Source organism: Euleptes europaea, chromosome 13 (assembly GCF_029931775.1).
Source record: "Euleptes europaea isolate rEulEur1 chromosome 13, rEulEur1.hap1, whole genome shotgun sequence".
Taxonomy (NCBI): Eukaryota; Metazoa; Chordata; class Lepidosauria; order Squamata; family Sphaerodactylidae; genus Euleptes; species Euleptes europaea.
Genome location: NC_079324.1, coordinates 4,093,568 through 4,121,115, shown reverse-complemented (window position 1 = coordinate 4,121,115; position 27,548 = coordinate 4,093,568). Strand labels below are relative to the sequence as shown.

Below are 27,548 nucleotides of genomic sequence, written 5' to 3'. Positions count from 1 at the left end.
TTCTCTTACCCCTTAAGGAAGAATCAAACCGGCTTACAATCACCTTTCCTTCCCCTCCTCACAACAGACACCCTGTGAGGTAGGTGGGACTGAGAAAGCACGAAGAGAGCTGTGACTAGCCCGAGGTCACTCAGTAGGCTTCATGTGGAGGAGTGGGGAAACCAACCCGGTTCTCCAGATCAGAGTCCACCTCTCCAAACCACCGCTCTTAACCACTGCAGCATGCTGCCTCTATACTACACCACTGCACCATGCCAGAGAAAGAAAAGTAGAAAGGAAAGTCACATCACTAGAGAACAAGAGAGTGCCACAGATTTGAAAGAGAGAAATTAAAGCATCAAAGCAGGGGAAGGAACCTCAGAAGGCCGAGTTAGGAAACAAACAAATATTTAAATAAGGGGAAATGAAAGTTTTGAATGCCAGTGCAGATAAATTACTATGAGGGAAATGGCTAGCAACTAACATAGGGCAAACAGGATAAGAAGAGTTGGTTTTTATATGCCGACTTTCTCCACCACTTAAGGAGAATCAAACTGGCTTACAGTTGCCTTCCCTTCCCCTACCCACAACAGACACCCTGTGAAGTAGGTGGGGCTGAGAGAGTTCGGAGAGAACTGTGACTGGCCCAAGGTCACCCAGTTGGCTTCATGTGGGGGAGTGGGGAATCAAACCTGGTTCTGCAGGGGGAAAAATGGGAAACATCCCAGAGCTGAGTGGGGAGAGGGGGCTGGAAGAGCCTTCAGAGCGGCCATGCTGGGGTGGGGCGGGGGGGGGGAAGGATTCTGAAAGGAAGCAGATGTATTAGAGTGGATGTTTGTTAAGCAGAGATAGGAATGCAGATGGCAGGAAGCTGCAGCAGGCTGGTGCTGGTTGAGAATATCGCTGGATCTTGCAGTACGTTCTTGTGTGTATTTTCAAAACTGTGCAGAGCATTTCCAAATGCGGAAGGCAGCAGACATTTTCATGCCAACAGTGTTGACTGTGTTTTGACAAACGCTCCAGGTATGAGAGAGGTGGTAACCTTTCCGTTGCAGTAGCCTGGTATGGAAAGGTCTGGTAACTGGCCAGCAGCGTCTCTCAAAGCCCTTCCAGGATAATTGCTGTGTTTTCTTTTTTTATGGGGAAGCCAGTTCCACTAGCATATAATGGAACAAATTGCATTCGAATGCAGAGAACATCCTCTCATGGGTAGAATGGGGGCGGGGGGGGGGCTTCGACTGGGAAACTCAGGTTCATATCCTTGCTTGGCCATGAGGTTCCCGGGTCACTTTGGGCCTGTCAGTGGTCTCTCAGTCTGACCAACCTCACATGCCGAAAGGTATGTAGGGGATTAGAATCCCAGAGGTTCAGTGGAGATAGAAATACAATAAAGTAATCAGCATGAAATAGGTGAAAAACAATGTGTAAAATGTAAGAAGGTGATTTTTTAACATAGTATTGGGGATGTGGCAAAGATAGGACCAAACAACACAAAATGTTTCCATAAGTGTCTACACATTGCTTTTCTAACAACAAATAACACAGAGGATCATGTGAGTTGTGTGTGTGTGTAGATAGATGGAAGAAGGCTGAGCTTACAATGAGTGAAGAAACTTCAGTTATTTTTCAGCATATTAAGGTTTAAAATGAGAAGATTAATTGCATTTTCCACGGGAGATGGGCTGCCCGAATGGCTTTCAGGAATGCTTCTGCATTCCTGTTGAAGTAAAGCAGTAGTTCAGGCCAAGTGTGGCCTGGAATCAGTTTCTTCAAAGCCCGGATGGGGATGCCTGAGGTCAGGTGCCTCTTCATATAACTTTGAGGAGGTTTATTTTTCTTCATAAAGCTGGGCAAAAGTCTGATTCTTCAGTCCATTCCAAAGTTGCCTTTTTTGCCAACTCATTTTTGTACTGTTCAGACATGCAAGGGATATGAATGCGCCTTTAAAATGGAATATCATGGAAAGTTTGTCTTCCTGAAAACAAGTCCGGTGTCTCTGCGCTTCCCTCTAAAGCCCCCAAAGAAACAAAGTATGTGAAAGTTGAACGTTCCCCCCCAAAACAACAACAACAACAACAACAACAGTACCCTGCCTCCTGTTTATCACAGGCTGTAGTCTGGAGATTCAGGCTTGCAAGATTCCTTCAGTTGCACCATTCTGAATGTTATGTTGGGGAGGGAAAAGGCTAGTTCCATGTTAACAAAGCAAGCTAGTGAGGAGTGCGCACTCACCTGCTTCTTGTTTTTTTTTTGCTCCTGAGATGGTCCCATCTACTAATGAGGCTGCTGTCGTCTTTTAAGACTTAGGAGCTTTGTGTGTGTGTGTGTGCATGTGTGTAAACACGTGCCCTCTTTTGTAGTTGTTCATTAGACTTCCACCGAATTTGGTAGGGCCAGGCTTTCCTGAGGACTGACTGTGCTGGATGATGCAAAATCCAGATGCAAACCCCACTTAATACCTTCTATGAGGACCAACCAGCTGTGAGAGTTCCCAACTAAGCTGTGCAAACTTCATAAAATCCTTTGCTCAGACATTGATGCAGAAACAAAGAGTTTATTGAAGGCTTCAGACAGTACAAGACAATCACGAGTTAAAGTTGCAAGTGAGCAGCACTCCAAAGCTACAGAATATATCCCCTACAGGGCATCAAAGTTCACACCTATGTTATGGGAAGCTACAAGATAGATGGGTACAATACAGACATCAATCGACCTCAGAGGGCTTGTTAGGGCTATCTAGTCTCCAAGGCCGAGTCTGGCGAGAGGGAGTGAATACAACGCGAGTACAAAGCACAGCAGGGGAGGAACCAGGGAGGGGGACATTCCGGGCCTGTAGATATGGCGCCTGAACCCAGGAAATGCCAAACGGTGTGAACTGCTTTTACGAGTTCAAAGGGAGAGGGGAAGCTGGGACCGGCAGACCCTCACACCAGCCCATGTAGCACATCACAATGTGCAAATTTTTGACTTCTCTCTTCCTCAGGTTGGATTTATGTGGGTTTTGTAAAGAGCTCTCAAGCCAACATAGCAACCTTCAGGGTTTTGTCTACATTAGAAATACCAGGATTTCCTCCTCCGAGCTTAGTGTGTTTTCTGTTTGAAGCTTTGGCGGTTAAATACACATTGGTTTGGCTGACCAGTTAACCATCGGTCCCAGTGCAGCCAAGTCTTGCAGAGGAGGGTGTCCCATCCCCCCCCGTGACAGTCAACGGATTGTCCCTTCTGCTTTTCCCTGAGCCAGAGTATTCAGCTTTTGCTGCAGCAGAAATGCTGTGGTTGCTCAGCTAAATCTAAACACAGGGAACATGTGCTTTCGATCCTCTCCATTCTTCCCTTGGCCAGCTTTTGGCTCCTAGTGCAGAAAGAAATTCTTGAGGATATAGTTAGGAACAGTGAGATGAAAAGTAAGAGGAGGAAGTTTTAAGTGGAGCCTGAGAGAAGATGCTTTGGTGTCTTTGGAAAGTTGAATATTGGTGGGTTCTGCCTGGGGCGTTTGCCTCCTTTCAGAGATTTAATTCTCAGAGCCTCTGCCGAGTTAGTTTCTTTACTCTGAATGGGCAGTGATATTGGCTAAGCACTTTTCTGTGGTCTTATTTAAGCAATTACAGGCATCTTTCATGTATCTTATTTGTAAGAGCTTTGGATAATAAAGGAATCCATTAGTGCATGCGCTTTCATGCTCTAGCACCCCTTTTGTCAATTGCTTGAAGTAGATTCTCAATCGGCAGAATGTATAGACAGCGGAGGGAAAGATGGGAAAATGTGAGCAGTGGATTTAAATGGTTCTGGATTCATGATGCAGAATTTATGGCATATTTATGAAAAGCTCAAAAATATACAGGATAAGTACAGTGGCCATTCATAATCACTGTAATTCGTGATAACAAATTAGCCTAGTTTTTCTAACCAGTTCCAGCTCCTGCAGTGGTCATCAGCTGAGCTTAAGCCCTGGTGAATAGTCAAAGCTCTTGACAGAATTTGTTGAACTTAATTTTTTCTGGGGCCGGCCTTCCGAGCGCTTCTTCTGAATAGAGGGTGGGTTTCAGGTCAGCGGAAGCCTGTCCTGGTAGACTGAGACGCTCTCCCATGGATTCCTGGATGCTGCCTAATTGTATGTCGAATTTGTGCCCATTTATGGTTTTGTGTAGAGACTTGTGTGTTCTGTGCAGAATGTAGAAGGACATTATTGATCAGCGATGGCCCCTGTCAAGTTGGGGGAAGACTGATTGTTGCAGGCACTGATCCCTATGGCAATGGCTGTGTTTGTGGTGTATTCTTGCTCGTAGTGCTTGCTTAAGATTTATGCAGCTGTTGGTAAATAAATAAAGGCCTACTGCCCAAGGCTTGTGTGGGATAAGTTTCATTGTCCAGAATGGGATGTGATTGACTGATTGATCCATTGGCGTGGTTTTAGCTGGGGAAGGTAAGTAACAATAGGTGGTGTCCTCTTATTTACTTTCTGGTGCCCATTCTGTTCCTGGTCTTGCCAGTTGCTTTCTTCATTTCACTAGGTGGATATTGTAGTTTTAAAGATGCTGCATGTAAATAAGTCCCTATTTAACTGGAACAAAGGCTGTTGAACTTGCTAGTAGATCATGTATTATGTGATGTGGTCTGGCCGGTAGGCAGAAGTCTAGAAACGTGGGGAGGGTGTATATGGTGCCCTCCAATACAACGTAGTGCTGATATGTCCGTTGTGTAACAGCACAATGTTGTCCAGAAAGGAAACTCCTAGCTCTGTTTGATGGTGAGGTAGAAGTCCTGATGAAAAGCTTTCTTCCTTCTGGTCCAGGTAATAAAAATGCCACCAGTGTACCTCATGTAGAGGAAAGGTATTTGTATCGGAGGTAGTGATGCTGTAGCCATGTTGGGGAGCCATGCAGATATCCATTGTGGTGCCAGGAACCTGAGGTTGCCCCCAGATCTGAGGAAGTTGTGAGGGCCAAAGTTTGGCAGCCAGATGTGCTATGTTTTCATCAGGTGCTGCTGGCATCGGGGCCGAGGATGGTGCCTGTAAAGTCAGACAACCCCACCGTGAGAGGGCCTCTGCCAGAAACAGTGGGGCATCCTGGGCTGCTGAACTTGTGTATTTTGAAGTGTACGTAGGAGCTCCTGATGCGCGTCCATGTGGACTTTCTCCTGAACGTGTGTGCGAAATTCACAATTTTTCAACAAAGGTTCTTCTAAGAGAGACACCAAGTGAGAAACTGCTGAATTAATGAATAGGGTTTCACTCTCATGCACAGGTTAAACAGAGCTGACTTCTTTCTCAGCTAGTACAGGTATTAAGCAGGTTTATTTTTTTTATGTAGAACACTTTTATGCCACCTATCCAGGAACAAAATAAAAATAATAAAAATAAAACAATAAAATATATTAATTACATTAAAAAATCCCCAGCCCAGCATAAAAACATCAGCTTTAAAAACAGACCACAGACAGCTTAAAACAAACAGATTCCAGGGTAAAATAGTATTAAAAACCCACATGGCCATCTATGTTAACCCTACAGCAGCTGTTGTGAATTATCTCTTCTGTACCTTTCTATTGTGCATAGACATGTCACAAACTCTGTGTTCTGCATTTCATGGCCTTTTGAACCCAGTTCGTTTTCCTTCTTTCCTTCTGTTTTGTGTCAGTTCTGCTGAATCCATTTCACACACCTGACAAAGTGACTTCTAGCCCATGAAAGCTTCTGTTTCAATACATCGGTTGGTCTTTGAAGTGTCACAAGACTCCTTTTTGTGGTTTTGATGCAACCGATTAACAGTTACTGCATTTAGATGATGCTTTAAAGAGTTTCATAAATGAATAAAAAATAATAGTTCCCTCTCCAGGAGTTTACAATTAAAAAATTAAAAATATAGCATATTTATCTGCCCCCTTCTTCTGTTGTTTTTTGAAGCAGAAAGCTATCTGTACTTTTCTAACTTTATATAAGTTTCTATTTAATTTTCATCTCACCCCTCCTCTAAGGGCTCAGGGTGATATTCAAAGTTTTCCTTGCATCCATTTTACTCTCACAACAACCCTGTAAAGTAGACTACTCTAAGTAGACTAATTACACATTACATTTTCTTCGCATCCTCTATGGGTCTACATGATCAGGTGTGATCTGTGAGTTGCTTGCAAGGAATTTAATTCCCAGGCATGCAGGAGTGGGGGCTTAAGCCCTCCCCCCCCCCACTATTTTTCTTTATCTGAAAGACCTGTGAAGGGGAACCGTTTACTCCATTGTGGAAACCACATGTACCAATGGGCTGTGCACAGTTGTTCCCCAGCGGGGCAAACAGTGGCTCCCTGGGGCCCACTCAGGTTGGGAAAATGGCATGCTGGGTGGGGGGGAGTTAAGTACCCTCCCTCTCCCATTGTGCCAGGTGTGTCCGGGAATGGTGTTCCTTGCCTAGAATTTGCAGTGCACACCTAATTGTGCAGGCCTGGGAAGGATGTGAGGAAGAAAAGGTGGGGGGGTACACCAAGGCAAAACGGAGGCAGGGAAACAAATGGTGCCGAGGAAAATTAATTCTTTAATAATTTTTGCACCCCTTCGTGTTTGGTGTGCAGCTTCGGCAGGAGGAATCTTTCACATTCTTTTTAGTACTGTCTCCATGCAGGCATGAAAGCAAAAGGACGTGAGGAAGACAGAACCGTGGAGTTAGGCCCTGAGAGTAAACAGCTGGTCTGAAGATCACCCAGGCAGCTTCACAGTTGCATGGCGGTCTGACTCTTGTCCCCCAAGGGGGTTTAGTCACCATACGGATGTGAAGGGGGTGGGTTTTCAGGCTTCTCTGCCCTCATTGATACCAGTTTCCCTCCCCAGCTTTTTAAAAAATGAGCAGTTACCACAATTGTTTTTTTTTAAGTTCCCAAAAAACCCTGCAGCAGCACAAGGCGAGAGCATGAATGCCTACACTTTTGAAGCGGCAGCAGGTGTGTGTGCAGCGTGGAATTGCCCCCATGTGGAAGCAGTCTCCTCTTCTTCCTCCCTTCAATTTTTAATGATTGATAACTAGTTATCTCTTTTAAAGTTAGTAAAGTTTCTCTGATATTTGTGTGCTGCAGATAGATGTATTTATAGTTTGCCATTTTGGCATGTTATGTTAGAGAAAATAACTTCATACATATTAGGAATGCACGTTGGACAAACATTTCATTGTAATTGACCTTATTTGCTTCCCTTCTTTCTTCTCCAGATGCCAAATGCCCAGGCGATGTTGACCTCCAGACCAGTGACTGGGACATCAAGACAATTACCAGCTCTTTGAAGTTCTACCTCAGGTAGCTTTCAAGATTACTCTGTTGTAGTTTTCTGGGGTGAATTATTTTGCCCAAGATGGGTAATCTGAGGAGGGAAAGTTTAATTTGCTAAACACAAATTTTCTGTTTGGCTCTAGTAACCTTAACACCCTAAATAATGTGTCATCTGCAAACTTGGCCACCTTGCTGTTCACCACCAACTCCACGTCATTGATGAGCAGGTTGAAAAGCACCGGTCCCAACACAGATCCCTGAGGGACCCCACTGCTCACATCCCTCCATTGTGAGAACTGACCATTGATTCCTATTTGCCCCAGTTCCTCATTCTCCCCTCCCCAAAACCTCTGTTCAGGAGAGGGAATCTGCCCTGTATCCTCAGCACTGAAGACAGATGAGAAGAATTCATTCAGTTTCTCAGCAATCGCTTTATCCTCCCTTATTGTTCCTTCACTCCCATTGTCATCCAATGGTCCAACCGCTTCCCTAGCTGGTTTCCTAGCTGGTTGATCTTGATGTGTTTAGCGACATGTCCCTCAAAATCTTTTTTTGCATCTCTAATTCTTTACTTGCATTTCCTTTGCGCAAGTTTGTGTTTGCTTTTGTTTGCCTCGTTTGGGCAATCCTTCCTGTTTCTGAAGGAAGCCTTTTCTCTCTCTAATATCGGATGTGTGAGTAGTGCCCAAGTCCCTTTGGTTCTGAGCTTTCATTAGGCAGCTCAGTTCCACTTGGACTGTGATCAGAACAGAGAAATACTCATCCGCTCTTTGCCTCTCTCTTCAATCAGCGGTTGCTGTGTCATTGGCGGGGGAGGGGGGATGAAGTGGTGCTATAAACATATGGAAGTGGACTGAGGACCTTGAACAGTCGAAACACGGAAAGAAGCATTTATTGCGTGGTTAGAGAGAGGGTCTGTTTGGAAGAAATGTGTTTTTTCCCAAAGCTTTATAGGCAACTGTGACAACTGTTAAAAAGTCTAGAGATGGGGGTGCCAGATGGCATCCTCAGTGGAATTAAAGTGAGATTTTTTAAACCTCCAGATTCTTCCATAGTAATTGAGAATAGGTACCCAGCTGTGCCTCGCTGTCTCCTGATGAACTCTCCATTCTTTCTGCATTTTCCCCCTTTGCAGGAACCTCTCTGAACCTGTCATGACATACAGACTTCACAAAGAATTGGTCTCAGCTGCCAGTATGTGCCAGAGAGAAGTGGGGGAAATACTGGAGTGGTTTCCTGGAAATGTATTCTTTTGACTCTGGGGAGAAGAGCAAGCTTTGGGATATCAGATCTGTGCTGGAGATTATTGGCTAGAGCAGATGTAATTCTGGCTGCCTTCAGATATCAGAGACACAAACACAGCCGGCTGCCCCTCTCCCTGTGTGCCTGGAGCGCCACTGGAGGCCTCTCAGTTTGGGAAGGGTTGAATCGTAGTCCAGATCTCTGTCATGTCTGAATGCAGGTGCTTTGGCAAATTGGTATTGGCTTCCTCCCCACAAAGTAGGATTCTTAACCGCAGTTTAATCCCAGTTGAGAATCCCGGTTTGTGCAAAGGGAATAAGTAGCATTTCCCCAGTTTCTTGCCTTCATTTGTCATGGCAGATGGGAGCTTGTTTCAAGGTTTCCCAAACCAGGTAGCCTTCAGTGGCATGCTCTGTGTTTGCCGGAGTACATGCTCATCACAGGTGCATCTCACCAAGTTTCATGTTCACTCTTCCCTTTGGCTACAGTGTAGTCTGTGGCTGTTGATGTTAAATGCAGTGAAGGCAAGCCAGGGTCTCCCTTTATCCAGGACGTGAAATTGCACCCCCAAAATAACGGTAGCCTCATTAAGACTAGGAGCCCTGTGGTGCATAGGGGTAAGCTGCAGTGCTGCAGTCCAAACTCTGCTCCCGAGTTCGATCCCGTTGGGAGTCAGTTTTAGGTAGCCGGCTCAAGGTTGAATCAGTCTTCCATCCTTCCAAGGTTGGTCAAATGAATACCCAGCTTGCTGGAGGTAAAGGGAAGATGACTGGGGAAGGCGCTGGCAAACCACCCTGTAAACAAAGTCTGCTTAGAAAACGTCGGGATGTGATGTCACCCCATGGGTCAGGAATGACCTGGTGCTTGCTCAAGGGAACTTTACCTTTAATTTTTTCATTAAGACTACTTGTTTACCTGCAGTTCATGGGGAGGGGGGGATAGCTCCAGGGAGGGGAGGGCGTGTGGGGGAGGGGGCACGCAGTTTTGAATCCAGTTCCTGACTTACAGGCTTGTGTTCACTGGTTCGGGCTTGTGTTCACATACTTTTGTTCACTAGCTGGTACAGGCTTGTGTTCACTGGCTCGGGTGAGGAGGAGGGTGCCTGGCCCTCACCAGAGAATCCCTCTTGGTCAGGAGTTCCAAACTGGAGGTCAGATCTCTTTTAACAAGCCACTAAAAGGGCTTGACCACCGCATGAGCTGCATTCCCCACTGTTGGCCACTTGGAGCCGCCGAGTACCTTGTAGCACTGATCCCTCCCCCCCCCCAATCCTGACTCCCCAAATTTGGACAATGACATCCTCCCTTAGAAAGCGTTGAGGAATCATGATGCACCAGGATGCCCGGATGCAGACTAGGCAATGGCCGACAGGTGCAGGGGAATCCCAGGAGACACAGTTCCTGACCTGAATCCCAGCTGTCTGAGCAAAGGGGAGCAGGGAACACACGCAATGTATTAACTGGGCTCTCCCAGATTTGCAAGGAGTGAAGAAAAGAATAAGTATCTTCTTGAATGTACTTCCAGTTTTAATTAAAAAAAAAATACCTGCCCTGCTGCTCTCACACAAAGGATCTGCTGTGTGGCTGTTTACGCTCAAGGCTGCCGTTCTTGATAGACTGAAGAATTGATCAGTGCAGAATTCAAGCAGCCCAGTTAATTGACTCAAAGGCGTTTCAGCGGCTCTGGCAGTCCTACTGTGTGCTGTGCCACTGGGGGCCATGTCGTCACATAATAACAATTAGCGCAGCAGCCCAGAGTCCAGCCGTCATTGACTGTGTGTTTCAGCTGCCTCGAATGAGCTTCCCTGCCGCATCCAGCATCTGAATGGCTGCTAAGTGGTTGCCCTTGAGCTGCCTTTCTTGGCAGCTCTGCCTTTTACATGTGAGCTTCCTTTCCCATAACTAATCGTTGGAAGTATATTCCCATTGGATGTTTTCTTTGCTGAATGCTTGAGAGTCAGCGGGAATCACAAATATTTTCCAAGCAAGTGAAAGAAAGCCCGTGCAGCCCCAGTTTCCTGTCTCTATCTGGGAATGGCCTCTGTGCCAGTGGAGCCCAGCTAAGGAGAAATGTGCCTTGAAGCTGCCAGTCACATCCTGGCAGCCAGGCAAAAACACCCACCTTTCAACCAGGCTGGGGCAAGCAGAAGCCATGGTGTCATAATCGGGGGGCCCTGTGGTGCCCAGGAAGCCCGAATTGAGAGGTTGTGCCCCCCCTCTCTCTCTCACACACACATATACACACACATACACCCCGTCTTGTATGGTATTGCAGCAGCTCTGCTGGTTCAGATTTTTAATATTAAAAGGTCCTCTAGGATATGTTAGACAGAGAGGCGGCCAAAATATTTTCCAGTTCTTCATTTGAGTACTGAACAAGGTATTTGTCCGGGCCTCAAAGGAACTTTTTTGGGGGGGTATATGTTGCTTTTTCTGCCCTTTCCCTGTCCAGCCAGTTTGAAATTGCTTTTAAAACTCCAAGAGCTCTATTGCTCCACACTGTGATTCTAATTTTTTGCAATTTGTTGTATACAGTTCATAGACTGCCCTTCTGTTTGAAAGTCACCTGATTATGTTGGATAACATGCCCACCCTTCAGATTTCAGCCAAAATCAGTGCTAACTTCCAGCATTGTTGATCTGGCCCAAACCCCTTTCTTCTCCTCCCCCCCCCCCCCCCCAGAATCTGAGAACCTGGACTACCGGCTGGGAGCCATCCACGCTCTGGTCTATAAACTCCCTGATAAGAACCGAGAGATGCTGGAACTTCTCATCAGGCATCTGGTCCAGTAAGTTGACATGTACCAAAAGGGGAGCCGTGTTGGGGCTCGGGGGCGAAGCAAGCAGGTGCGGCACAGGTTGGGCTGGCGTCTGAATGGGGTCATTGGGTAGTTACGGGATCAATTCCGTCGGTATTGCTGCCCTCCTTCTGCATCGGAGGGTCTCTGGTTTGCCTGTCAAAGAGCGATAGAAACATCTCCCCCTGTCTTGCAGCCCGTTTAGTGCCATGCTCCCCTAAACTGCTTCGGCCCCACAGACTCGGACACATACCCCCCACCCAGTTTGGTTTTCTCTTTCCCAAATTATTCAAATTATGGTTCCAAATTATATTCCTAAATTATGATCCTAGCCGATAGGGAATTGAACCAGGAGCAGAGCAACACGACGCTCTGTAACCAGTTGGGCTTGGCTACAGAACAGCACTACTGAGGGGAAACAGTGAGTACTGGCCATCTAAACAAACAGAAAAAGAGCTTTGCAAGTGATGCCAAAAATGTTGAAAGGGACATGGAAACATTATGAACATGACCGGTGCTCTGCTGGATCAGACCAGTGGCCCATTGGGCCGTTGTTCGCTTTCACACAGTAGCCAGCCGTTTGCCTTAGGAGGCTAGTGAACAGCACAGAGGCCCTCCTGCCAATTTCATTATATTCATTTTGAAGCAGGTTTATTTTTATTGTTTTCTTTGTTTGGATGAGCAAGTCGGGGCTTATGTCTCTCGTCCAAGGCAATTTCCCTGCCAAATTTCAGACAGACAGATAATTAAATAAAAGATTGTGACTCTAAAGCAAATTGAATACTCTGCAACATCTAGAAAACTTTCTGTTCAATTACCGTGATATGTGGGAGACATTTGAGCAGCCGCTGGTAAAAACTGTGGAAAGCAAGACCTATTTCTCCAGTATTTATCTGTTGGTGTGCTGCATGGGTAGGGTGTCAGATTAGAACTAGGGAGAGATCCAGGTTCAAATTCTTGTTCAGCCATGAACCTGTCTAGGTAAGCTTCAGCTAGTCACTGTCTCTCAGTCTAACCTACTTCACTGGGGTATTGTGAGAATAAAATGGTCCTGCTCTCCTGGGACAAAGGGCAAGAAGAAAATGAGATAAGTAGGTAAGCAGGTCTGATGCAGGCCTGTGTGTCAGTTTTGTGTCTCCTGATTTCTCTCCCTCCTTCTGAACTCTCCTTGAATTAACTCCTATAAACCAAGCTTCTTCACCGAAGCAAATTACATTAGTTTGCCATGTGGAGGGCTGGCCTGAACAAAGCCTCCAAGGTCATGGGAAGTTTTTAGAACCCTGTCACTTCTAAATTAGAATAAGAGCAGCTAGGGCATGTGCAGAACGAGGGATAGATTGATAAGGAAGGGGTAGCACTGTATGTCAAAGATGTGTACACTTGTGAAGAAGTACATGAATCTGAGCATGGTAGTGCAGTCGAGACTCTATGGGTAAACATAAAAGGAATAAGAAATAATCGTGATATTCTGGTGGGGGTCTGCTGTTGACTGCCAAACCAGGCAGAGGACTTGGATGGGACGCTCCTAGACCAGATCACAAAGTTCTCAAAGAGAAAGGACATGGTGGTCATGGGAGATTTTAATTACCCGGATATCTGTTGGAAGTCAAACGCTGCTAAAAATGCAAGATCCAATAAATTCCTGACTTGTCTTGCTGACAACTTCCTATTCCAGAAGGTGGACAGGGAAACAAGGGGGTCTGCTATCTTAGACTTGATTCTCATCAACAGGGAAGAACTGGTCAATGAGGTTAAAGTAGTAGGCACCCTGGGTAGTAGTGAATACGTACTCTTGGAATTTGCAATCTTGGGGAGAGGAAAACCTGTACATAGTCAGACATGTAGGTTGGACTTCAAAAGAGCAAATTTTAACAAACTTAAACTTATTTAGGTAGAATCCCATGGTCAGAAATATTTTATGTGAAGGGAGTTCAAGAACGGTGGGCATTTCTTAAAAATGAAATACTGAAGGTGCAATCCCAAACCATTCCTATGAGAAGAAAAAATGGGAGGAGCCTAAAGAGGCCAGGGTGGCTCCATAAACAGCTTTTTGAAGAGTTGAGAAATAAAAAAGACTCATTTAGGAAGTGGAAGGAGGGCCTTATAACCAAAGAGGAATATAAGCAAATAACTAGTGCTTATAGGGAGAGTGTTAGGAAAGCTAAAGCTCAGTATGAACTTAGGCTAGCGAGAGATGCTAAACGCAACAAAAAAGGGTTCTTTTCCTATGTACAGAGTAAGAGTAAGAACAAGGACAAGATAAGCCCATTGTGTGGACCGGAAAGTGAAATTGTAACAGGAGATGAAGAGAGGGCAGAACTCCTCAATTCCTACTTTTCGTCAGTTTTTTCTCGTGAGGGAAGTGGTGCTCAACATGGCATAAACAGAACATGTGATGAGGGAAGGGATTTGCAGCCTAGAATTGGCGTTGGAGTAGTACACAAACCCCTGGTTTCTTTAAATGAACAAAATCCTCTGGGCCAGATGAATTGCACCCAAGGGTACTCAAAGAACTTGCGGATGTAATTTCGGAACCTCTTGTCCATTATTTTTGAAAAGTCTTGGCAAACTGGTGAGGTGCCAGAAGATTGGAGGCGGGCAAATGTTGTCCCCATCTTCAAGAAGGGGAAAAAGGAGGATCCAAGTAACTACCGACCCATCAGCTTGACCAGGAAAAGTGTTCGAACAAATCATCAAACAGTCCGTCCTTGAGCATTTAGAAAGGATGGATCTGATCACTAAGAGCCAGCATGGGTTGCTCAAGAATAAGTCATGTCAGACTAATCTTATCTCCTTTCTTGAGAAAGTTACTACCTTGCTGGATCAGGGGAATGCTTTATCTAGATTTAAGTAAGGCTTTTGATAAGGTTCCACATAGTATTCTAGTTGACAAATTGGGAAAATGTGGGTTAGATCCTATTATTGTTAGGTGGATCTGCAACTGGTTGACAGTTGACAAAGTGCTAGTTAATGGTTCCTCATCCACTTGGAGAGAAGTGACTAGTGGAGTTCCTCAGGGATCTGTGCTGGGCCCTGTGTTGTTCAACATCTTTATAAATGATTTGGATGAAGGAATAGAGGGGATGCTTATTAAATTTGCAGATGATACTACATTGGGAGTGGTAGCAAATACGGTAGAAGACAGAGCCAAGATGCAGGATGATCTTGACAGGCTGGAGAAATGGGCTAGAACTAATAAAATGCACTTCAACAAAGACAAATGTAAAGTTCTGCATTTAGGTAGGAAAAATCAAATGCATAATTATAGGATGGGGGAGACTTGTCTCAGCAGTAGTGTGTGTGAAAAGGATCTTAACTAGAGTACTGTGTTCAGTTTTGGGCACCACAATTTAAGAAAGATGTAGACAAGCTGGAACGTGTCCAGAGGAGGGCAACAAAGATGGTGAGGGGTCTGGAAACCAAGTCCTATGAGGAAAGGTTGAAGGAGCTGGGTATGTTTAGCCTGAAGAGGAGAAGACTGAGAGGGGATATGATAACCATGTTCAAGTACTTGAAGGGCTGTCATATAGAGGAGGGTGCTGAGTTGTTTTCTGTTGTTCAAGAAGGTTGGACCAGAACCAATGGGTTGAAATTAAATCAAAAGAGTTTCCGTCTAGACATTAGGAAGAATTTTCTAACAGAGTGGTTCCTCAGTGGAACATGCTTCCTCGGGAGGTGGTAAGCTCTCCTTCCCTGGAGGTTTTTAAGAAGAGGTTAGATGGCCATCTGTCAGCAATGCTGATTCTGTGACCTTAGGCAGATGAGAGAGAGGGCATCTTGGCCATCTTCTGGTCACTAGGGGTGTGGAGGGGGGAGGTAGTTGTGAATTTCCTGCATTGTGCAGGGGGTTGGACTTGATGGCCCTGGTGGTCCCTTCCAACTCTGTGTTTCTATGAGGGGTGGAGGAATCCTATGTTTAGACCTTTCTTTTGAATACCTTGGTCAGTCTTTTTCTGTGCTGAGAGTATGCATGTGGACACTTTCTTTTTAATGAACGTTTTATAATTTTTAATGTTGGTGCTTGTTCTCTGTACCATATAGACCTCCACCTTTCCAATAGGCTATTTAAAACGGGTGCCAGGAGAAAGGTGGTGGGGGTCTGTTGGCAAATTGCTAATCATGCAGTGTTGTGCAAGTGCAGTAAGCTTCCCCCTGTGGTAACCAGATGCTAGGCAGCGGGAAATGCAAGAAGGAGGTGAGGCCTTAGAACAGCAATGCAGAGAAGGTGAGCTGGGAGCCCAGTCCTCTCAATGGGTAGAATTATAGAATCATTGAGTTATAAAATCATAGAGTTGGAAGGGACCACCGAGGCCATCTAGTCCAACACCCTGCACAATGCAGGAAATTCACAACTACCCCCACACCCCCAGTGACCCATGCCCCAAAGATGGCAAAAAAACCCTCCATGCCCCAAAGATGGCAAAAAAAACCCTCTCCAGGATCCCTGGTCAATTTGGCCTGGAATAAAATTGCTTCCTGACCCCAAAGTGGAGATCAGCATGTAAGAAAGGGCCACGAGAGCCAAACACTGACGCAACCCTTCCTGCCCTCCCTCTCATGATCTGCCTGACTCTGCCACTCTTAACCACACCACGCTGGCTCTCACAAAACAAAGTAGGCAACATTCAAAGGGAATGAAGGAAGCACATCACTAAAGATTTTAAAAGAAAATTCCGCCTGTGACCATGCATACTTACACCCTCCCCCAGCTTGGCTGTTATATGACCAAATGATATGGGGTAATTCTTACAAAGGCCAGGTGGTGGCAGTGGTGTACTGAAAGGGGGAGAGAGAACCCCTCCGAGGGTCAGGAGAGTGGCATGGGCAGGCAGAGCCCTGGATGGCTGCTAGTGCCTAGATGCCTTGGAGGGGAAGATGGAGCAGTGCCATGGGTAAGTGGGGCTATTCTACCACACATCCCTAAGTAAAGGTCTGTGAGAAGGGAGAAAGGGTTGTTAGCTGGTTTTGAGTTAAGTACTACAGACCACTGCTTTCTAATCTTTACACCACTGTGTGTATGTGTGTGTAAAGTGCCGTCAAGTTGCAGCTGACTTATGGCGACCCCTTTTGGGGTTTTCATGGCAAGAGACTAACAGAGGTGGTTTGCCAGTGCCTTTCTCTGCACAGCAACCCCGGTATTCCTTGGTGGTCTCCCATCCAAATACTAACCAGGGCCGACCCTGCTTAGCTTCTGAGATCTGACGAGATCAGGCTAGCCTGGGCCATTCACTACCACCCACTAAATATGCAATATTATCATTAAGTACCCTGCCAAGCAACAAGTAAAAAGTTAGAACATAAAATCAGCACTCCATGCAAGGCAATTTTAAGTAGCATTGATTGCCTTTCCCAAGGATGAATTGGTCATTCAGATTATTTACTGCCCACCTGTTTCTTCATGGGGTTCTCTGTCTGACCTGACAGAGATAGTCTTGGGGTTTGTGCTGGAGATGTCCAGATTGATTATTCTGCCAAGGACACCTTGGCAGGACCAGCACAAGGTTTTATAGCCCCACTGGCCACCATGGCCTATCTCAGGTAGTGACAAGCCCTACGCATAACAAAGGACATGCTTTAGACCTAATTTTTTTCCTCTGAATTGGTGGAGGAAGAGCCACCTTGGCAACTGGGGATTCACCCTGTGCCATGGTGAATGTGGCACTGATGCTCTTCAGGAGCAAAAGGTCGGTTAAAATGGTCCATGAAGACTAGTGGTTCTGGCCAGCCTCCAGAATTCTTTCAGTGCCTTTCTTTGTGCCCTAAACCAAGCAGTCATCCATTCGTACTGTTGGGCGCTAAGCAAAATCAGCACGGTTACTGTGCTCAGCTCTAGGTTCTGACTGTCAGCTGCAAAGCCCCAGGAGACGTTGGGCCTCCTTACCTGCAGGACCACCTCTCCTGCTGTGTTCTGCCGCAACAACTTCACTCACGAGAGCATAGAATTCTGAAGGGGCTTCCCTTCAAACAGGCAGAATGTTCACACGCGTTCTCCCGAGGTGGCTCTCGCGTCATGGAAGGCTCTGCCCAAAGCTAAGAACCTTGGTTATCAGACTCAAAGGTCATGTTTTGTAATCTGCTGGCTGATTGACCTTTGCTTTACTAGGAATCTTAGCTGTCAAATGTCATCATTCCAATGTTATATTTTGTAGATGGCCTACTAAATAAATAAATAAATAGCTGACCCCTGCACTCCCTTTTCCTTTCTGCGAACCGCTCTCTGTCTCCCAGCATCAGCTCTCTGTCAAGGGCTAAGAGCCGGATACAGTCGATATGCTAATGTGGCTGGACTCTACAGGCCAGAATGTTAAGCCTGCAGTCTGCCCAGCCCAATTAGCAAGTGTGCTTTGTCTGGGATTCTTAGAATTGTTCTCCATCCTGATTTGTGTGTGTTAATGTGCTCGCGTGCATGTGTTCTCTGAGCTCAACTGGAAGAAATGCCTTAAAAAAAAAAAAGCGACACCTACTCAGTGAAGAGTTGCCATGGCCAATTGTTTCAGGAAGCAGTTCTTAAATGCTTGCTCAGGAGAAAATTGAATTTATGTCACTGAAATTTACTCTCATTATAGTATTGGGACTTGTGTTCCTTTTCGACATTTTGCATTTAGTTTTTCCAAACACTTCTTAAAACGTGACTGCTGTGGATTTGCAGACGAATTCAACTGCAGGTTGCCGCTGCCTTGTTTACGAACCTCTGGCTTGTTCTGTCTTCCCTCCTTGGAGCTTGAGGTGGTTCCCGTGGGCTTATCCGTGACTGCATCAATCTGAGGCCAGCCAGTGAGGAGCTCCTGGGATCCCCCCTCCACACCATTAAGAACTAACATGGCTTGAGAGCAGTGGCGTAGCGTGGGGGGTGCAGGGGGGGCCGGCCGCACCGGGCGCAACATCTGGGGGGGCGCACTCGCAGCTCTCTGCCCCTGCCTGGCTCACTCACTCACTCTCTCTCACTGCAGTGAAGACGTCTTCCAACCATTCATAAGCCGCGGTATCCAAAAAACCCTTTCAAAGCGGTGTTTTTTGTATAACATTTTCAAACTCTCAGCAGGCCTCCAGGGGGCGGGAAAGCCGCGGCCCCGCTCCCCAACTCACGGCAGGGCCGCCTCAGGCATTAATCTCCCTCCCCCTCGCCGCTGAGGCAGGGCCGCACGGCGGAGCCCACAGCGTCGGCCTCACCCGGCCCAGCCCACCTTGGGGGTGGGACTCAGCAGCTCCTCCCTGCCGGGCCAGCGGAAGGGGGGGGGGAGTTTCAGAGGAGGCTGGAGGGCGGCGGCCGTCTTGTTTGTGGCGAGCAGAGGCGGCGGGGAAGGAGGGGTGGGGGGCGAAGGCGAGACAAAGCTGAAGGGCGCGGGGCGGCGCTGGGCCCTGAGAGAGGCGCCGGTCCCGCGAGGGCCGTCCCACCGGCCCGGGAGCGCCGCCTGCAACAGGTTCCTGGGCACGCGAGGCCGCCGCACTCCTCCAGGCCTCGGCCGTTGGTCTCCGCCTCGGTCCCGGGTGGTGGGAGCCGGCGCCACCCGCCTCAATGCGGTTCGGGGCGAAGATGATGCCGGTAAGTGGCCTCTGGGTTGCCATAAGTCGGCTGCGACTTGACGGCACTTTACACACACACACACACATTGTTAGAGAAACCACTTGTGGATTAGAATTTGATGCTTAGTGAGAATTGCCTCCTGGACTTTTCTTTTTCAAACTCATCTTCCACTTATTACTAATTGGTGAATTTGAATTGTATACAGTTAATTTAGTTTTGCAGCATGGGCCAATTTACTATACATCTTTGCCTCCTGTGGCCAGGATGTGCACAGAGGTGTATAGCAAGCATCATATCAGTAAACAGTAAATATATGTTTTGGGCATATGAAAATGAATGGGGGGGGGGTACATGAAGTCCCAAAAGGAAGCCAGTGGCTGCTTTCCACCTAAACAACACAGGAGGAGTATGGCCCAAAGACAAGCAGGCATAAGGTTTGTATTGCATCTTCCAAACACCTCTTAAACACAAATTATTAAGTACAGAGGTATTTGCAAGTCCCACAGCTGCTTGGTATACCGAAGGCCCCAGGTTCAGTCATTTTACTTTAATTACATCAGCACAAACAATACATGTGCTTAGGGGGTAAGGGTTTCTTTAACTAATCTAGTGGAAGAGACTCGAGTGCTAAAATCCACGGGTTAGGGGGCGCAAATTACTTGCCTTGCCCCGGGTGCTGACAACCCACGCTACGCCACTGCTTGAGAGCACTGAGGATGGTCGCCTGAGGGAAAGGCCTGGGCTGTGGGCAGCTCGACACAAATCCATATGTGAAAAGTAAGGTTGCCAGTTGTTCCGTATTGACCCGGGCAGTCTGGTATTTTCACTGACTGGGGGAGAAAGAATTGGGGAAAAAAATACCAGGTATTTAAATCTCCGGTATTTTTTCAGTGCCCCCCCCCCCCCCGAACAGTCATTGAAAATACTGGATTGTCAGGGTCAACTGGCAACCTTACCAAGCCCAAACAGCAAAGCAGGCTGTTTCCCACTTGGAGGAGGCAATGCTGATGGAGCGGCAGCCGGTGTTTCTTCACACTCAGGCTGGAAGCTTCTCCCAAGTGCAAACAGTATGCTTCTGGCCGTTTCCCCTTCGGGAGGTAGTGCTGAGCCTCAGTGTGTCTGGTATGTTTTAAAAAATATCTGGCAGCCCTGGTAAAGAGTGTGTTTTCCTGCCCTGCGTGCCTGAGATCAGTTGCTGGAGCTGGAGCCAGAGTGAGGTCTTGAGCTGACGTGCCACAGGCAGAATGTACTGCTCTGAGAAAACTGGGCTCCCGCAGTCTGTGAGACTGGGGGATTAATCCTGTCTCCCAGTGGTGCTATATTGCCCTGTTCCCTTGTGTTTATGGAGGGTGCTCAGAAGCCCGTTGGCTCCTGGCCAAAGGCCCAGATTCCCTGATAAGACCAGCGCCCACTCCCTCCATCTCCTGATTCAATGCTTCTTCTCCTTCTCCCGGCAGCCTGTGCTCACACAGCAGGGAGAACCTGATGACTCCCTCCAACATGGCAGTGGTATTTGGTCCCACGCTTATGCGGGCTCAGGAGGACACCGTTGCAGCAATGATGAATATCAAGTTCCAAAACATCGTGGTGGAGATCCTCATAGAGCACTTTGACAAGGTACTGCAGCTCCCGAGGCAAAGGCCTGCTCGTGCTGGCATTCTCCACGGAGCATCGTTCTTCTGAAACCTCTGGAGCAGAACACAGTTCAACCCCAGTGGCACTTTAGAGGCCAACAACATTTCCCAGGGTATAAACTTCCATGAATTCTAGTTCCGCCACCTCCCTTCGAAGCTTCTTTGTAGGGGAACTGCCACTCCTGGATCAGCAGTAGGAGACTGCTGAAGTAGTATTCAAATGCTGGAAAAAAAGGGCACTAGGTACTTATACGGAAATCAAAAGAAAAATAAGTACCAATCAACAACAACTTATAGGATGCAAACACAAATTTAGTGCAAGTGAAAATAGGTGCAAAAAGTGAAACAACAACCGACATCACAATACAACTCTAGAATGCATTGCTCCCAAAGGAGTCTTCAATGAGGTCGTCTAAATCTATTTACAAAGGTCCCAGAGACTTCATACAATATTTGAAGCGGAAGACGATGGAACAAAACAGAACAGGTCCGGTCGTGGTCGAAACGCAGTCCGGATTAACTTGACGTTTTCACCGCCGCAGCGGCGGCTTCATCAGCAACTCTGTTCAGTGTCAGGAGACAAAGCTCCTACATAAGACTCCTATATGATACAATAAATACTATAAATATTTTAAAATTTATACAATAAATAGAATACAATAAAGTCTGCCTGACATACCTTAATATAAAAATGTATCAAATCTCTGCAAAGAGCAGGACAATTCAAAAGCGCTCCTAGAGCTGCTCCGTTCGAAGTCGGATACTGGGATTACAGGTGATGCTAATTTATACAGTACTCTTCAGTAGGAAATACTTAAAGAGAACTCAACCAAAAAACATGTAGATATAAGGAACTCTACCTAAAGAAATGCATTGCTATGGAAAAGATGGCTTGCTTTAAATAGTTAAAAAATTATAAAAAACAAGACAAATCCATTTCATTGTTAAGCCCAAACGGAGAGTAAGATTTAAATAAATATATAAAGCCCATTTCCTGTTGTAATAAAATTTTTTGTACATTCTCCAAATCAAACTGATTACCTTTATAAGTCCAAATTACAAAAAAACGGATATCATTTTCGCTATGTTTATTATTTATAAAGTGCAAAGTGAGGGGGGCATCTAAAATCTTCTGTCTGATCCTAGATTTGTGCTCTCCTATCCTGAGCTTCACCTGACGAACTGTACTGCCCACGTACAATTTACCACATTTACAAGAGATGCAGTAAACACATTTACTGGTGGAACAGTTTGAAAATTGGTTTAATTTAAAAGTAAAGTTGGAAGTGATAGATGTAAAAGTTTTTAAAGGCAAACTTAAAGGGCAGAAGGAGCACGAGCCACACGGAAAGTGTCCATTGATGGAAGGAGTAAGTCTCTTGGGGCGGCAGTCTGAGTGTACAAGGCGATCTCTTAAAGAGACATTCCGTTTAAGACCAAACATCGGGGGGTTAGAACAACCAGGTATGGAAGAGAGAACATGCCAATGTTTATTGATAATTCTTTGTATGGACGAGGAATGGCGACTAAAGGTAAGTGAACAAAAAATTCTCTGGTTATTATCAGGTTTCTGTTTGGAAGTCAACATGGAGGATCGGTCTAATAAGCCTGCTTTCAACTTAGGGGATATCCTGAGAATGTAATATTTAGTGCTATCAGCCAAATCCACTTGTAATTGTTGAGCAGCTTGTTCATAATCTTTAACTTGAATGGAATTCTGTTTTAAACGAATAAATTGACTATAGGGTAAATTATTTTTAAGATGATAGGGATGATAAGAATTAAATCTTAGACCCGAATTTCTCGTCATGGGCTTCTTATAGGGTTTAAATGCAAGAGTTCTATCCAATGAAATAAATAATTCCAAATCCAAAAAGAAAATTGAATCCTTACTGAAAGATCCAGTAAAGTGCAAGTGCTCGTCTAAGGTATTAATCCACTCTGAAAACTTCAAGTAAATGTCTACATTTTTAAAGCAAAATAGCAAGTCATCTACAAAACGTCTGTAAAATAACATATCACTAGCAAAAGGATTGTTGGAAAAAATGTAACGCTTCTCAAAGTCAACCATATAAAGGTTCGCCACTGCCGGGGCGCAAGAGGTGCCCATTGCAACCCCTTTAATCTGAAGAAAAAACTCGGATCCATATCAGAAGAAATTTTTTCTAAAACAATATCAGAGATGTCAAGTAAGAAGTGGGATGGTAGTATTAAAGAAGAACGGCTGTATAAACTGGAAGCTATGATGTTCCGTGCCGCGTCTAGGGGAACGTTTGTATAAAGGGCAGACACGTCAAGCGTGGCTAGAATAGCTCCCTCAGGAATCTTGAAGCCTTCTAACTGGCGAATGAGATCTCTAGAGTCTAAAATGTAAGATGGAGTATCTTTTGAAAAGGGCTGTAGAAAGTGGTCAAGCATCTGGGCGAGTGGTTCAGTCAGGCTGCCTTTAGAAGAGATTATCGGGCGTCCTGGTGGATTGACGGCATCCTTATGTAGCTTGGGTAGACTGTAAAAAATAGGTGTTTTTGGATAGGGAACAGACAGAAATTTAGCCGTCTGGTCGTCTATGTAACCTAGTGCAACGCCTTCTGAGATCACTGTTCTTATGATTTTGGATATTCTATTAGTAGGATTACCTGGTAATTTCATATAAAACCTGGAGTCAGATAGTTGTTTCAAATTCTCATTATTATATTTCTCAAAATCCATAATGGCGATAGCACCTCCCTTATCTGCTTGTCTAATTACTATAGAATCGTCTCTAGAAAGGTCATTTAAAACAGAAACCTGATAATAACCAGAGAATTTTTTGTTCACTTACCTTTAGTCGCCATTCCTCGTCCATACAAAGAATTATCAATAAACATTGGCATGTTCTCTCTTCCATACCCGGTTGTTCTAACCCCCCGATGTTTGGTCTTAAACGGAATGTCTCTTTAAGAGATCGCCTTGTACACTCAGACTGCCGCCCCAAGAGACTTACTCCTTCCATCAATGGACACTTTCCGTGTGGCTCGTGCTCCTTCTGCCCTTTAAGTTTGCCTTTAAAAACTTTTACATCTACCACTTCCAACTTTACTTTTAAATTAAACCAATTTTCAAACTGTTCCACCAGTAAATGTGTTTACTGCATCTCTTGTAAATGTGGTAAATTGTATGTGGGCAGTACAGTTCGTCAGGTGAAGCTCAGGATAGGAGAGCACAAATCTAGGATCAGACAGAAGATTTTAGATGCCCCCCTCACTTTGCACTTTATAAATAATAAACATAGCGAAAATGATATCCGTTTTTTTGTAATTTGGACTTATACAGGTAATCAGTTTGATTTGGAGAATGTACAAAAATTTTTATTACAACAGGAAATGCGCTTTATATATTTATTTAAATCTTACTCTCCGTTTGGGCTTAACAATGAAATGGATTTGTCTTGTTTTTTATATTTTTTTAACTATTTAAAGCAAGCCATCTTTTCCATAGCAATGTATTTCTTTAGGTAGAGTTTCTTATATCTACATGTTTTTTGGTTGAGTTCTCTTTAAGTATTTTTTACTGAAGAGTACTGTATAAATTAGCATCACCTGTAATCCCAGTATCCGACTTCGAACGGAGCAGCTCTAGGAGCGCTTTTGAATTGTCCTGCTCTTTGCAGAGATTTGATACATTTTTATATTAAGGTATGTCAGGCAGACTTTATTGTATTCTATTTATTGTATAAATTTTAAAATATTTATAGTATTTATTGTATCATATAGGAGTCTTATGTAGGAGCTTTGTCTCCTGACACTGAACAGAGTTGCTGATGAAGCCGCCGCTGCGGCGGTGAAAACGTCAAGTTAATCCGGACTGCGTTTCGACCACGACCGGACCTGTTCTGTTTTGTTCCATCGTCTTCCGCTTCAAATATTGTATGAAGTCTCTGGGACCTTTGTAAATAGATTTAGACGACCTCATTGAAGACTCCTTTGGGAGCAATGCATTCTAGAGTTGTATTGTGATGTCGGTTATTGTTTCACTTTTTGCACCTATTTTCACTTGCACTAAATTTGTTTGCATCCTATAAGTTGTTTTTGATTGGTACTTATTTTTCTTTTGAAGTAGTATTCAAGGCACGTGTAGCATGCAGAGTAGGGTTGCCAGGTCCCTCTTTGTCACTGGTGGGAGATTTTTGGGGCGGAGCCTAAGTAGGGTGGGGTTTAGGGAGGGGAGGGACTTCAATGCCATAGAGTTCAATTGCCAAAGCGGCCATTTTTCTCCAGGTGAACTGATCTCTATCTGCTGGAGATCAGTTGTAATAGCAGGAGATCTCCTGCTACTACCTGGCAGTTGGCAACCCTAATTCAGAGGCCGAGCATTGCTCTGTCTAGACCAATACACCCACCCTGGCAGTGGTCTTCCAAGATCTCAAGCAGAGAGAGATCTCTCTCTCTCCCTGTGACCTTCTACCTTAAGGTGCATAGCAGGCATTGAACTCTAGTCCCGTGTTCAGAATTCCACCCTGTTTTCATGTTTCCGTTAACGGTCCTGTGGTGAAACTTTCTTCCCTAGTAGGACTTGTGTTCCTTCCATTTTTCTATTATGGGGCTTCCTTGTATCTGATACCACTTTTTGGAAAGGATGTGGGAACAGGGGACCAGCTTGTCCCAAAGCCTCCTGGGTCAGAAGTTTGCAAGTTTTTCAGCGCTGTGAACCATTGGACATACACCATGAACCAGGAGGCCAGCAGCCCCTCTGCTGAAAGCTGCGACCTGTTCACCTTGTACTGGAGCTGCTTCAGGGAAACTTTGGACAGAGGAGAGGGAAAAACTCGGAGGCTATGGGTGGGATGGAAGGGCCCTGTGAGTTGGGGGGAGATCACGGAGCCAATCCATGGAGTATTTTTAATTGAGCAGTTTTATTTGCTATCAGGGTCTAATTAAAAGTAGTCAAGGCACTGACCTTGCAGTGGCTTAAAGTGCTATCAGGGTCTAATTAAAAGTAGTCAAGGCATTGACCTTGCAGTGGCTTAAAATTGCACCCAAGAGGTGTCTGCAACTAGCCATGTCTGTAGAAATGACAGAAGGTAAACTTTCCCCTTGCCTCCATCCACCATCTCGACACATTTCTCTTAAGTATACGGCTCAATGCGCTTGCTGTTAGCTGCTTCTGATCTCTGGAATGAGGGTCTTTTAATTAAAAAGTCAGACTGCTTCTTTCTGGCCTTTATTTCCTGCAGTGATTAAGGTTAAGCTAGTAACATTTTATTAGACTTGGGGCTTATAAATGTGGGTTCAGAGTCGAAAATGTTTCAGCTCACACATAAGCAAACACTTCAAATGAATTTGAAGCAGGTATGATATATTATTTATGCTGTGAATTATGAAGACTCAAAGGACAGGGAAATCGTTCACTGACTCGGGATGGTTAATTATTGCTTTGACGGTTTTAAACCTGAGCATTACATCTAAATTAAAAACTTAATCCTTCTGGAAACAGCTCATGACATTACACAAACCTCGGTCTGCAAAGTTGAGATTAGATCAATATCTCTGCATTTATGAATAGTTTAAATGCAACTTTTGCTTCACTTGGCACAAACCCAACTTGGGCAGTGCCAACTTCTCAGAGAGCTTTCAGTGGTGGCAACTTTTCAACTGGCTTTTGAAATAGGGATTGGGGGGATTGGTATAACTTTTTGAAAGCAACTCTTAATTCTTTGTGCTTCTGTTGCCCCTCTTCTGCATTCCCTGCAACTGTCTTCTGGAGCCCACTTGCCGTCAGCGCCCTAGTAGCATGGAGGGCTTGGGCCATGGAGAGAAGGTGGCTGTGGGCCCAACACAGGGATGGTGCCTGTGGAATCTTAAAATATATGCGTATGCAAAAACCAGTGTGTTTAAGAGACAAACTTCAGCTGTGTAACTCACCAGGAAGAGGCCCCCCACAGACATGGTTCGGGGAGGAATAAATTAAAAATTAATCCAACCAATTATATACCGTTCTTTAATATAATTAGTCTGGTATCTAAAAATAATAGCATTCAGCCGTTTTTTTAAATGTCCCTTGTTCTGGCACATTCCCCTCTGCTTTAGGTGCCCAAAAGGGGAGGGGAAGGAAAACACTTTGGTCAGCAAGGGGAGGGACTCAGGAGGTTGACTGGGCAGGGTTTTATACACCCCCCCCCCAAGCAGATCAGATCAGCCTCACAGGCATCTCCGTGCGTACAACGTCCATGTCCCCCCAGTGTACCCAGTCACTTTAGCTGGACTTCCTTCGTTCTGTATGAGCAGTGGGTTCTTTTCCCCTTCTTTTTCATTCTCTGCTCTGCAGCTCTGCTTGCTTGCATACAAGGGAAAATGTTTTGCCGATCAGGACTCTGTTCTCTCCACTGCCACCCATGATGGGTCATGTGACTGCCGGGAACAGATGCAGCCATGTGGCCGGTGCCCTCAGGAAGGCAGGCAGGCAGGCAGGCTGCAGGACAGAGGGAGAGGAGGGAGGCAAATGCTTCCCTCCCTCCAACAAAAGCAGAGCCAAACCAGATGAGATGCAAGAGATCTCTGTGTGGATCAGATTTCTGAGACCTTTCACCTTGTGCTGTTTGATATTTTGTCCCCACCAGATATATTTTGGTCCCCCTGAGGACAATGCCACCCCACCAGTGCCTCCTCCACGGGTGGCCACTCGGAGGCACAAGCCCATCACCATCTCCAAACGCCCTCTGAGGGAGAGGCCCGTCTTCTTCGGAGGTTCTGTGGAAGAGAATGAAGGTTAGTGGTGCTGTCGGCAGATGCTTTGCCAGGCTGCCCTGTGGCTGGCTTCCGGGTTGTGCTGCTGCTGGAGCGCAGCTGGCCCTCGGTGGAGAGGATGTGTTTGAGATGGACACTGCAGAGGGGCATAAACACACACACGGTCTGTGGGGCAGGAAGGAGGCAGGCAGGGCAACCAGCACACAGGGCAAGAGGAGCTTGTCTTAGAGAAACGGGGGAGAAAAACAAGCTAAGGCTGTGGCCGTTTCCGCACCAACTTTTTATAACGTTTAATGAAATTATATTTATTGTCTGCGCCATTTCCCCTCTGTTTGGGGGTGGAGCCCTTTTGCGATCGTTGTATCGCCATGTTATTGGCAAACACTTTTACGGCAATGT

General features: G+C 45.6%; 1 protein-coding gene across 1 annotated transcript in view; it reads left to right on the top strand.

The window, feature by feature from the left end:
- OPHN1 (oligophrenin 1) overlaps window positions 1-27,548 on the top strand; it is a 184,109-nt gene that overhangs the window by 115,209 nt on the left and 41,352 nt on the right. The window contains exons 15-19 of the mRNA XM_056859175.1: window positions 7,173-7,257; window positions 8,366-8,424; window positions 11,154-11,259; window positions 20,251-20,410; window positions 27,023-27,170. Of these exons, the coding sequence (XP_056715153.1) occupies window positions 7,173-7,257; window positions 8,366-8,424; window positions 11,154-11,259; window positions 20,251-20,410; window positions 27,023-27,170 (558 nt within the window). The remainder of the gene's footprint in view (window positions 1-7,172; window positions 7,258-8,365; window positions 8,425-11,153; window positions 11,260-20,250; window positions 20,411-27,022; window positions 27,171-27,548) is intronic.